This window comes from Chamaea fasciata, unplaced genomic scaffold (assembly GCF_029207755.1).
Source record: "Chamaea fasciata isolate MVZ Bird 193981 ecotype frontalis unplaced genomic scaffold, bChaFas1.0.hap1 SCAF_2, whole genome shotgun sequence".
NCBI classification, from domain to species: Eukaryota; Metazoa; Chordata; class Aves; order Passeriformes; family Sylviidae; genus Chamaea; species Chamaea fasciata.
In genome coordinates, this window is record NW_027094087.1 from 25,997,668 (window position 1) to 26,007,620 (window position 9,953).

The following is a 9,953-nucleotide window of genomic DNA, read 5'->3' on the forward strand; positions in this document are numbered from 1 at the left end:
CTTCCGAGGCTGACTTCACATGAAGCAGGACTGGTGCTCATCATCTCCAACACACACACAGAAATTTCTGGCCCTTGAAGAAGAGAATGTACTCTCATTCCCATCATTAAATCTTAAAATTAAATGGAAGGGAAATTCTTTAAGAATGCTGCTGTCATTTCAGACAATTATATCTGAGTAGGCATAAAGGATAGTCTGATGGAAGAGTCAATGTATTTTAATCATCTTTAAATCACGCAGCTCAAAAAGCTTCTCTCATTGCTCAAGTTTACAAAACCAGATGCTAACAGTAGGCTCTTCAAAGGTGTTTCAAAGCCCAAGCACCAGACAAATACACGCTTTTTTCCTAAAGCAATTATTTTAATGAATTCACACTTGGAGAATGTATCCATACTGCTACTCCGTTGACCGAAAGTCAGATACATGAAAAGGAAGAGAGGCATACTGACATCCTCTGCTAAAGACTCCTCACTGCAGGAAACAATTCCCACTGCAGACTAACCGTTTCCCGTATTAGTACTGAAAAAATATTGAAGAAAATAATTCAGTTAGGAATTCTACTTAGTAACAACATATATTTCTATTGTGCCAGAAAAAGACCAGAATAAGTACTGCTGATATTTAAAATGCTCACAGCATCAACATGTTTCACTTCAACATGTAGTTTTACAACTGCAGTATGAAATCTATTACTTCTTCATCACTTCATGTCCTCCTTACATCTTTGAAAAAGTTATTTAAATATTAAAGGAGACATCTATCTTTAGTCTACTCTTTTTTTTTTAAGGGGGAAAAGACAGGTTTTGCTATCTGAAATTTTTAATTAATTAAAAATAGTTTACAAAATTTGAGGACAGACCTCCTTTACCAAAGTAGGAAAAAGCGCTAACTAGCAACCAATCGAAGAATTTGGTTCCGTAAGTATGTGCACAGCTGGTTCATCAAGTCTCTGTTCTGTCCTTCAACCCAGTGCATTTCTACCACTACATCATTTCCTTCTTTCTTCACATTCATTAAACACTTGAAGAGAAAACCCCCACTAGTTTGTTTAGGGCTTTGCTCTTTTTCCACTGTCAGATTGCTAGCTTCCTCTGAAGGGCAAGGTTCCTCCTTTGCATCACCAGAACCTTTCCCAAGTGATGTCTCTCCCTGCTTTGCTTCCATCTCCTCCTCTTCCTTCACAGGATCACTGTGTTCTTTGGCAGCAGATTCCTCTGGCTGCTCATCACCTGCTGTCATCTGGGCATCCTCATCAGGCGCCATAAACGCAGAGTCTTCAGCCTTGGGGTTTTCACAGTCTGAGCTGTTGCTCACACGCTTCTTGCTGTTCTTTTCCTCCTCCATGGCTTGCAGAATATCTTCAGAAGCTCGGGGAAGTTCTCGTAATTGCCTTACTCTCTCTCGTTTCTTTCTCCTCAAATGAATCCAGGAGTTTTCAATGGCAGTCACAAAGAGGCTAATTTCATCTTTTCCACATGGAACATGTTTATGCTGAACCTATTGCAGAAAACAGAATTTCATACGATCCTCTCACACTTATGCTCTCAACTAGGACATTGTTTTAACATCTAATACTTCATACTGTACCTTCAGATCAGTGAGAATCTTCTCTACCCAGGCTCTAACCACAGCAATAGCTTCTACAGCATCCCAGCCCATAGCTGCAGCTTTGATGGATAACTCCTTGACTGTAGAAGCCAAAACCATGAATGTAATTGGTTTTCGTGGTTTTTCTAATTTTCTTCTTTTAGAGGGAGGTGACTAGAAGAAGAAAGAAAGAAAGAAAAGAATTACAAGGCTGTGCAGTATTTTGGGGTGACTTTTGTACTCAGAAGACTGTGATTCCATAAGACACGAGGATTAGGAGTGTAACGTAAGGCACTAAGCTGTCATTCATATGGCCCGTGCTCCACTTCACCCCCAGGAGTTTTAGACTCAAACCAGCTAACAGGATCATGCACTTTATGCTAGCCTGATGGACAGAGGGAGTTTATTTTCAGGTATTAGGCAAAAAGCTTCATTGGTTCCTTCAGACTATGAGCTCTCCATGAGCTGAGAAAGTGTGGCTGCTCTGGGGAATAGAGGCCAACTGCCAATATCCACGATTTGATCCAAGTGCACTGAAGGTTTACTTGCATCCTCCTTAAGATTGGTTATTGTCTATACCTATATTCAAATATACAAACATCCAGATCCAAAAAAGCAACTGGCTCACATTTCAGGTGAACAAGCTCCACTTACATTCATGTAGGCAAGTCTGAGTTAGACGTGGTCATACCTATTTGGTAACAGAATCCACATGTTAAATTAAAACTGAGTTCTCAGAGGGAAGTTTAAATTCAAATCCAGCCCCAAAATTAGTGTATTTTTATTACTACTAAACTGCTATTTGAGGTATGTTACAAATGATCCTTATTTTCAATGAAACCCACAGGAAGTTCCTACAATGGCTTCCTTTTTCCACCCTTAACAAGGGTCACTCATGAATCACGTCACAACTGCTAACAGACTGGCAGCCATCTAAGAAATTCCACTGTCCATACAGCCCAGCACATCCAATATTCCAGTCTGAAGAAGAACAGTTTGTATCACAGCAGTTATAGCTCATTAGCCCCTTCCTCAAGTAAGAGGCACAGAAAATCACAAGCAAACCAGAATTAAGCTACTTACAGGTACTTGCACATCATCATAGAAACTCCAGGCCAGTGCCCATCTCATGGTACGTCCCTGGCAGAATTCAGTATGAGTGACTTTAGGAACCTATGCAAAGAAGCAATTTCAGATTAATATTAACATTGTTTCAGATTGATAAACAACATTGTTTTACTGCACACATTCATTTCTCTCCCTTCACTAAGACTGAAGTGCAACAGTTCAAGGACAGAGAAGAAAATCAGATATTTTGTGTCTAGCTGAGCATCTGCTTTTGGTAATTCATCCTTCTGGGAGTTTATTTCACCATGCATTCTCTTTCCTTCCACTGTATACAAGGACAGATGTCACAATTATTCTCTTTGTATGGTAATTAGTGAAGAGTATACCTCCTCCAGAAAGTTATCCAAAAGTCTTTTGCACAGCCCTCCTTAGTAAGAATAGTAGCAAAAGGTCCCATTTTACTTGGTGCCAGAATTGAACACAAACAAAACAACGCTGCCACTTAAATCATGTTACTATTTGTTTTATCAACCAAATTGCTAGATTACATGTGAGCTAAGAGGAAAGAAAGCTAGAATTTTTTGGGGTTTTTTGGTTTGTTTTTTTTTTACTACAGCCTTGTTAAGACTGTTTTCAAGCAGAAACCCTGAATCTTCTAGAATGAAGACATGCTCCAACATGTGCTAAAGACAAAACTGTGGAGACAATATTTGCTACTTATCTGTCAATTTTGAATCTACAACAGTTAAACCTCAATTGTTTCACTAACAAGGAATTGCAGTTCCTTTTTATAATAAAAACTCTGTGAAATAATTCAACAATAATTACCCACATACACTGAAGCATACTATATTCTGTGTGGAACACAGGCAGGATATATATGGACTCTGCAAACTCACCCCCTGGATTCGAAGTTCTTCTTTCAGTGGTGCTAAACTGCATTTCTTCCCCAACATGCAACTGTACCATCTGCAAAGCACACAAAAAAAAAGTGTTTTACAAATAGAGATCAACTGAGAGTGGCAGCTATCAATAAGATCTACTTGGACCAGAAAGCCACAATAACAATACAAGATTAAAAGCCAAAACAAGAACAAAAAAAATCACACTTAAGCAGAGTCACTAGGACATGGTACAACAAAATTCAGAACAGAAGGTCCAAAGACAGACTGGACAGGGAAATCTTTTTGAGCTTTTAAGAGATACATTAGGAGTATTTTAGAAACAACACATGAACAATGAGGAAACTTGTTTCAAAGAGTGACTTCAGTTCTGGAGAAGATGTTACACCTTACAAGAATTTGTTTCAACTTCTCCACTTTCTTTGGAGAATCAGAACAAAACGGATTAACCAACTATAGGCAAGTAATCACGCTCACAAGCAGACATACTGACTATTCCTTGTGCTCACTCATATCTCATCCAGGTTTCCATCATGTAACTCATATTTCATGAGAAAAGAAATCAGGCAAAAAAAGGGAAAAAAGCTATTTTCCCAGTTCTAGGGAAGCTTATCCTTCCACTCAGCTCCGCATCTTCAGAATCTCCCAAACATTACTTTGGATGAAACTCTGTTCTTCATCTAAATTATTATTCAAGCTTTACAACCCTATCTTCCACATTTTTTGATGACTGGATCCAAAAAAGCTTATTCATAAATATAACGTATTGAAGTACCAAACTTAAGATTGCCCAGTTATCAAGGGACAGTTTTGTCCAACACTGGCAGAGTGAAAGCCTGATAGTCAGAAAACTGAAGACGTGCCATCTGTTCCAAAATAAGGTCAAAAGAAGATCTCACTATGTTTTTTATTGCAGCTTATGTTCACCCAAGACAGCATTCAGTACAACTGTCCTTTATCAGGTAAAGCTGCAAGTTACCGAAGTTCAGCCAGGGAAAGACAGAAAGTTTTAGGTAATCAGCAGATAACTAGGCAATGTCATAAAACCTCTTCCATCCCAGAAGTCCTCAAGAATGAACCCTGATCTGTCTCTTTTCAGGTACATGTGCTAATTTTGCTGCAAGTTGCAAGTGCCACTTGTACAGGCTTTTTTCATCCCCTGCCTTTAAATACCTCTAGCTTCTGATTGCTGCTCAGACACAATTGGATGTGTAAGTATCATCAAACAAACTGAGCAGATATCACTGGACCACAGTTACTAAAAATAACATTTTTGCATGACTTCTGCCAAAGATGAAAAGTGTTAGTTTGGGGTTTTTTAACTGGAACAAAACACTTACCTTAACCTCTTTTTAAGTTGGAGACTATCATGAATAATTCTTTTGACAAATTCTAGTTCTCCTCCCTCAGCCATGATTTCTGTGATCCCTCCTGTATTTACAGAGCTGGGAGGGGGACGACGTGGATTTCGAGAATTAACTCCCTGGATTAAAAACCAAAAACATTTGACATGAACATTTAATGAAATGTTATGCTGCTTTGTAAACTGCTTCCTATCCTCATCTTTAGTGGGTAGCAAGCCCCACCACCTCTACTGATCCTCCTTCCATCAGAACCATGGATAACAGACAAAGTTCCATTCAAAACAAAGACTCTTGAGTGAATTCCCTACGATCTCAAACCTAGGTAAGCTACTCGTCACATCAGGATTCTGCTAATATTAAATGCATGGTTCCATTCATGTAAGACATGCTAAGTGCATCTATGCAATTACCATCTATAGTGTTTAATTAAATCTTAAACCTTCTTTTCTACTGCCCTGCATGATACATTTCTGACTATATCCAGTGGGTATTGCAAGACCTGTATGATACATGACTAAGGAAATGAAAAATACATTTAAGCAAAATTCTAGGAACTAATTCCTCTGTACCACTGCTATGCAGCAGGCATCTACATAGATTTCAGATTTACTAGCTGTCTACTTTCCAGACTCATTTTCTAAGACAGTAAGAACTTGTGAAAGAGTGCTACAGCTCATCCTCCACTTTAGGAAGAGTAACAGTTAAGTTTTCAGGACTCCTTTAGGGGCTAGGGGATAAGGAGGGAGAAGACTTAAATGTTATTTCATGATGATTTGGGATTTTCCACTCAACCTTGCCCAAGCCAAGAGGTTAAATTGTTGCTACCTTCCCACTGACTACTGAAGTACAACATGCAGTTTGTTACCTTAGCTTCCAACTGGTTGGCAAAAAAGGGGGGGTTGCACATGCAGAAATCATAAATTATCTCAGATTCTTCTTTCAATGCATCCATTAGAAGAGTCTTCTGTGGTACCTTAACCACTATTAGAAAAAGTGAATTTGGTCAGTAAGGAACTTCATATTTTATTTAACATGCTATATACATTATACAATGTATAAAACCTGTACTTTCTAAACAACACTTTCTACAAAAGAGATGTAACAAATATCACCATGTAAATAAAGACTTCAGGTCAAGGATTGCACACAAACAGCCTGTATGTTTGTATATAGCAGCAGAACCACATGAATCTGTTTAAAACAACAAGGACTGCCTGAGTTATACCAAGTTCTCCAACACAACCACAAATGTGCTGTAGGCCCTTACAATGACAGGTGCTAAAGCTTCACATGAGGCGTGTTCCTTTGCCAGCTGCTTTTCCAGTATATTGAAACACCACCACACCACTAAAATCAGTGGCAGCAGTGACAGAAAACTCTCACTGTTCTCCACATCAAGCTCTGGATCTTCAAGACGGACACGGACAACAGACTTCATGTTGTTCAAATGGATGCTTCCAAAAGTTTTTACTCAGAGCTCACAAATGAACCTAATTTTTACTACACTGTGTTCCTACAGAAAATGTTCCAAGCTCATTCCCAGACCAAGTCTGGCATACTGCCTTCTGCTACCACAGACAGTGTCAGGACGTCATTCAAGAAGTAAGGAGGAAGAGCTCTCTGTACAAGGTACACCTTTGTGGCAGTGTCATGCAATTATCCACGGGGAGCATTCCAGGTCTCCTATCAGCAGAAATAGTCCAAGCACTAAGAAATACTTCAGTAACAGACAAGGAATACGGAGATAAAAACATCCCAGGGTGAAGTTTAACTTTCAGATTTTTGTAAGGAGGACTATTTCTCTATCCACACATCCCATGCTAGAGAAGGCAGCTTTTTGGCTTAAGCATACACTGACTTTAGTAAATATTCTGCTCCATGAAAAATGATTGAGCACGTACTTGGGAGGAATACACATACTGATATGCCACTGAACATGGCAAAAATGTGTCACAGCATTGGTATACTACTAAATACCTTATTACATTGTACCTTTTATAAGATCAGACAAGTTATTCTGTTCCACATTCTTCTTGGCATAATTGAAGCACATGTCATCCACTTCTGTTGCAAGGAAATACCAGCCATTCAAAGTTGCTCCAAGTAATGGGTATATACAGGATGCCCCTGTCCCTGCAGAAGTGAAAATCCATGAAAAAGGCAAAATAAGTACTGGTGTTAAATGCAGTGTGGCTGTAACTACATATTTATTACACCAAAAAGAACTTCAAGAAAATGCTGATTATTGATCATCCACTACTCAATTCTTTAGTCAACTTGTTTTTTGTAATCTGAAAAAGTGCATTGTCAAATATACCCTTTTAATAAAAGAAAGAATAATAAATAGATTTTGTAATTAACCATCAACTTTGGTTTAAGCTAATTTACTTCTATATGACAATGGTTAATTTACATAAAGAATGCCAAATGCATTCTGGGTTTACTAAAACAAAAACCCTACCACAAATAAATTTCTCTTCTGCATTTTTCTATCATCTAGCACAAATAATTTCCTTTGATGCATACAACCACAAAAAAAAATAATCTGTTCCACCAGACTGTCTTTCTCTGAAGTCCAAAACTATCAAGAAAGCCTAAATGTCAATCAAGATATTCAGAAAGAGAGACAGACAGATAAAAGCTTGGTAAAAAGAGAGAGATGCTAGCACAAAATAATTATGGCATACCTAGGCGGTCAAATTATCAAGGATAACCAAATTTAGGATTAAAAGGAATGGATACAAGAAAAGACAAAGATATCCCACCACCACCAAACTAGAGTTTAGACAGTTAGAGTCTGTTATACTGATTTATTGAAACATCAATAACTTCATCTGTCAGTACACAACAGCAAGGAATTACTTCTGGTACTTCTGTCAAGTCCCTCTTGGATGACTTACTGCTTTTTCCAAAGCTGAAACATCAAAGCTCATGCAAATTCAAACTGAAGAATTTGCAGTATGTGGAGGACTTAAGAGGATCTGTCTCTTCTACTCAGCCACCTATCGTGATGAAGTTCATAGAAATCATTTTCAAAAATAAAAACTAATATCAAATGCCTAGAAGCTGTCTGACAAATTTCAAAGTTACTAGAAGAAAGCTACTGTGGACACACCATGTGATGATGCAAACCTGGTATCCAGCACAACTCCAGCTAAAAATGCAAGTCAGTAAATTTCAGGAAAACAAAAAAAAAATCCATGACAAAAAGTCATGCTAGCAGATGCCAAGAAAAGTAAAATCTGGCACAGCAACAGAGATTACTGAACCTCAGCTTTGAGGAATTCAGTAACTTTAACATTTTAATGTCAAGCATTAAAACAGGTTAGAAAGGAAATTCCAACTCCTCTCAACTTAATTGTAAGTTTTCTTCAGCACAAAACAGTCTTTGAAATCAAGCCTCTGAAACTGGAAAGGAAGATTCTATTGACAAAACAAAAAATGTGAACTAAATTCAAATGTACTATCACTAGTGCCTTTTAGATAATTCATACAGAATAACCAAAGATTGGGAATCCAAATGCCAATTTTATTATTTGTGTGTGGAAGCTCTTATGGAGCTTGCCATTTTTTTATTTCTAATGAAAAGCAAATTATGGCCACCAGTGCACATCTTATAAATTCACATCTCTGCTGTTTACATTTATCTGCTGCCTAATCTAGGTATCATCCTGATATCACCCAATAATCCAGACTGACAGTGGACAATATCATCCATCTGCTGATGCTTGGTCCAACTTAAAAGACATTTGTTCTCAACAATAAACAAGAAATATTTGACCATCTATAACCAAAACACAGCTTAGCTAGTATTTGCCCTGGTTTCTAATTCAGCCTCTTTAACAATGCAGGTCACAAGTATAACTGCATCGAAATAAATTGAAATAAAAATTGAAATTTAAAAAGGATAGATCATTTGCCTGTCAAATACACCAACAAAAAACAAGAAAAAAATGTTATTAAGTGGAATACTAAAAAACGTTGCTATGCAACTCGCAAACTCTCTGGTGCAGACATCCAAAAGCAAAACTAATAAATTAGCAACAAAACACAATTCCCCAGTTAGAACACTGAGAAGAATTGCTTTTTAGTTCCTTCAGAATGACATTTTTGCCTGCATTTCTAGCAGCACGGTTTTTGTACACGACACAAAGCTGCACCCAAGTGAGCTCAAGGCCCTGAAAAGCCACACAGTTGCGTGCCATGACTGTTCCTGTGTGTGTGTGTGCAGAGGAATCCTGCCTACCCAGAAGGCACACGGAACACCTGTGGAGCTCAGACTGCCTTCCACCACAGCGAGCATGGATCAGATCTCTTTGTTTCTCAAACTAGTGAACGGGCAACAAATTGTATCTGCTACTGCCGCTGATGGTAAATAAAGATTTAAACATTTAGCTTTGCCAAGTACCTATGTCAATGCCTCGTCTCACGGTTTGCTTCTCAGCATCCCGGTGGCCGATGAGATCCTCCACCCAGTGGATGTAGTTCAGCCTCAAAGGGACGGTGGGAATGAGCCTTTCCACGGGAATGTCGATGGTCAGCCCGAAATCCTCCTTCAGGAGGGTGCACGTCAGAGCCCTCACGGCCTCGGGATCCTTGAAATTCAGGCTGGAAGGCACAGGCAGAGCTGTCAGGGGGGCCCGGGGGCGGACACACACACACACGGGCACCCACCCGCCCCATCGCGCCCCGGCCGTACCTCACCCTGCCCGCCAGGGTGGTCTGCACGTGCTGCTGGAACTCGGGGTACTTGCCGGCCAGGTAGGCGAAGTCGGGCGGCTTGTCCTTGTAGCGGTTGCGGGCGTGCATGGATTTGTTGAGGGCCATGTCGGGCCGGAGTGTGCCGGAGTGTGCCGGGATGTGCCGGGATGTGCCGGGATGTGCCGGGATGTGCCGGGATGTGCCGGGATGTGCCGGGATGTGCCGGGAGCGGCGGGAGCGCGGCGCGGGATCACGGCCGCACCCCCCGCGCCGGCCGGGCCCACTCCCGGCACGCACCGCGGCCCCGCGGGCCGTACCAAGGAGCGGCGCG

The 9,953-nt window shown here is 40.0% G+C and overlaps 1 protein-coding gene across 1 annotated transcript; it reads right to left on the reverse strand.

Annotated features, from left to right (window-relative positions):
* Positions 1-339: 339 nt before the first annotated feature.
* On the reverse strand, positions 340-9,904 carry METTL16 (methyltransferase 16, RNA N6-adenosine). Its single transcript, XM_066175320.1, has 9 exons — positions 9,621-9,904; positions 9,330-9,529; positions 6,914-7,054; positions 5,787-5,902; positions 4,898-5,040; positions 3,555-3,624; positions 2,671-2,760; positions 1,588-1,761; positions 340-1,497 (listed from the first exon to the last, which is right to left on the reverse strand). Exons 1-9 carry the CDS (start codon positions 9,746-9,748, stop codon positions 886-888), a joined length of 1,674 nt encoding a protein of 557 aa, XP_066031417.1. The 5' UTR covers positions 9,749-9,904; the 3' UTR covers positions 340-885.
* Between the last annotated feature and the right edge of the window lie 49 nt (positions 9,905-9,953).

Excerpts from the sequence above, each read along its gene's own strand:
- METTL16 (XM_066175320.1), bottom strand. The coding sequence starts at position 9,748 with ATGGCCCTCAACAAATCCATGCACGCCCGCAACCGCTACAAGGACAAG. Across the intron at positions 5,903-6,913 it reads CTTGTCTGATCTTATAAAAG|TGGTTAAGGTACCACAGAAG; the intron begins GTACAATGTAAT and ends TTTTTCTAATAG. Across the intron at positions 1,762-2,670 it reads ATGATGATGTGCAAGTACCT|TCACCTCCCTCTAAAAGAAG; the intron begins GTAAGTAGCTTA and ends TTCTTCTTCTAG.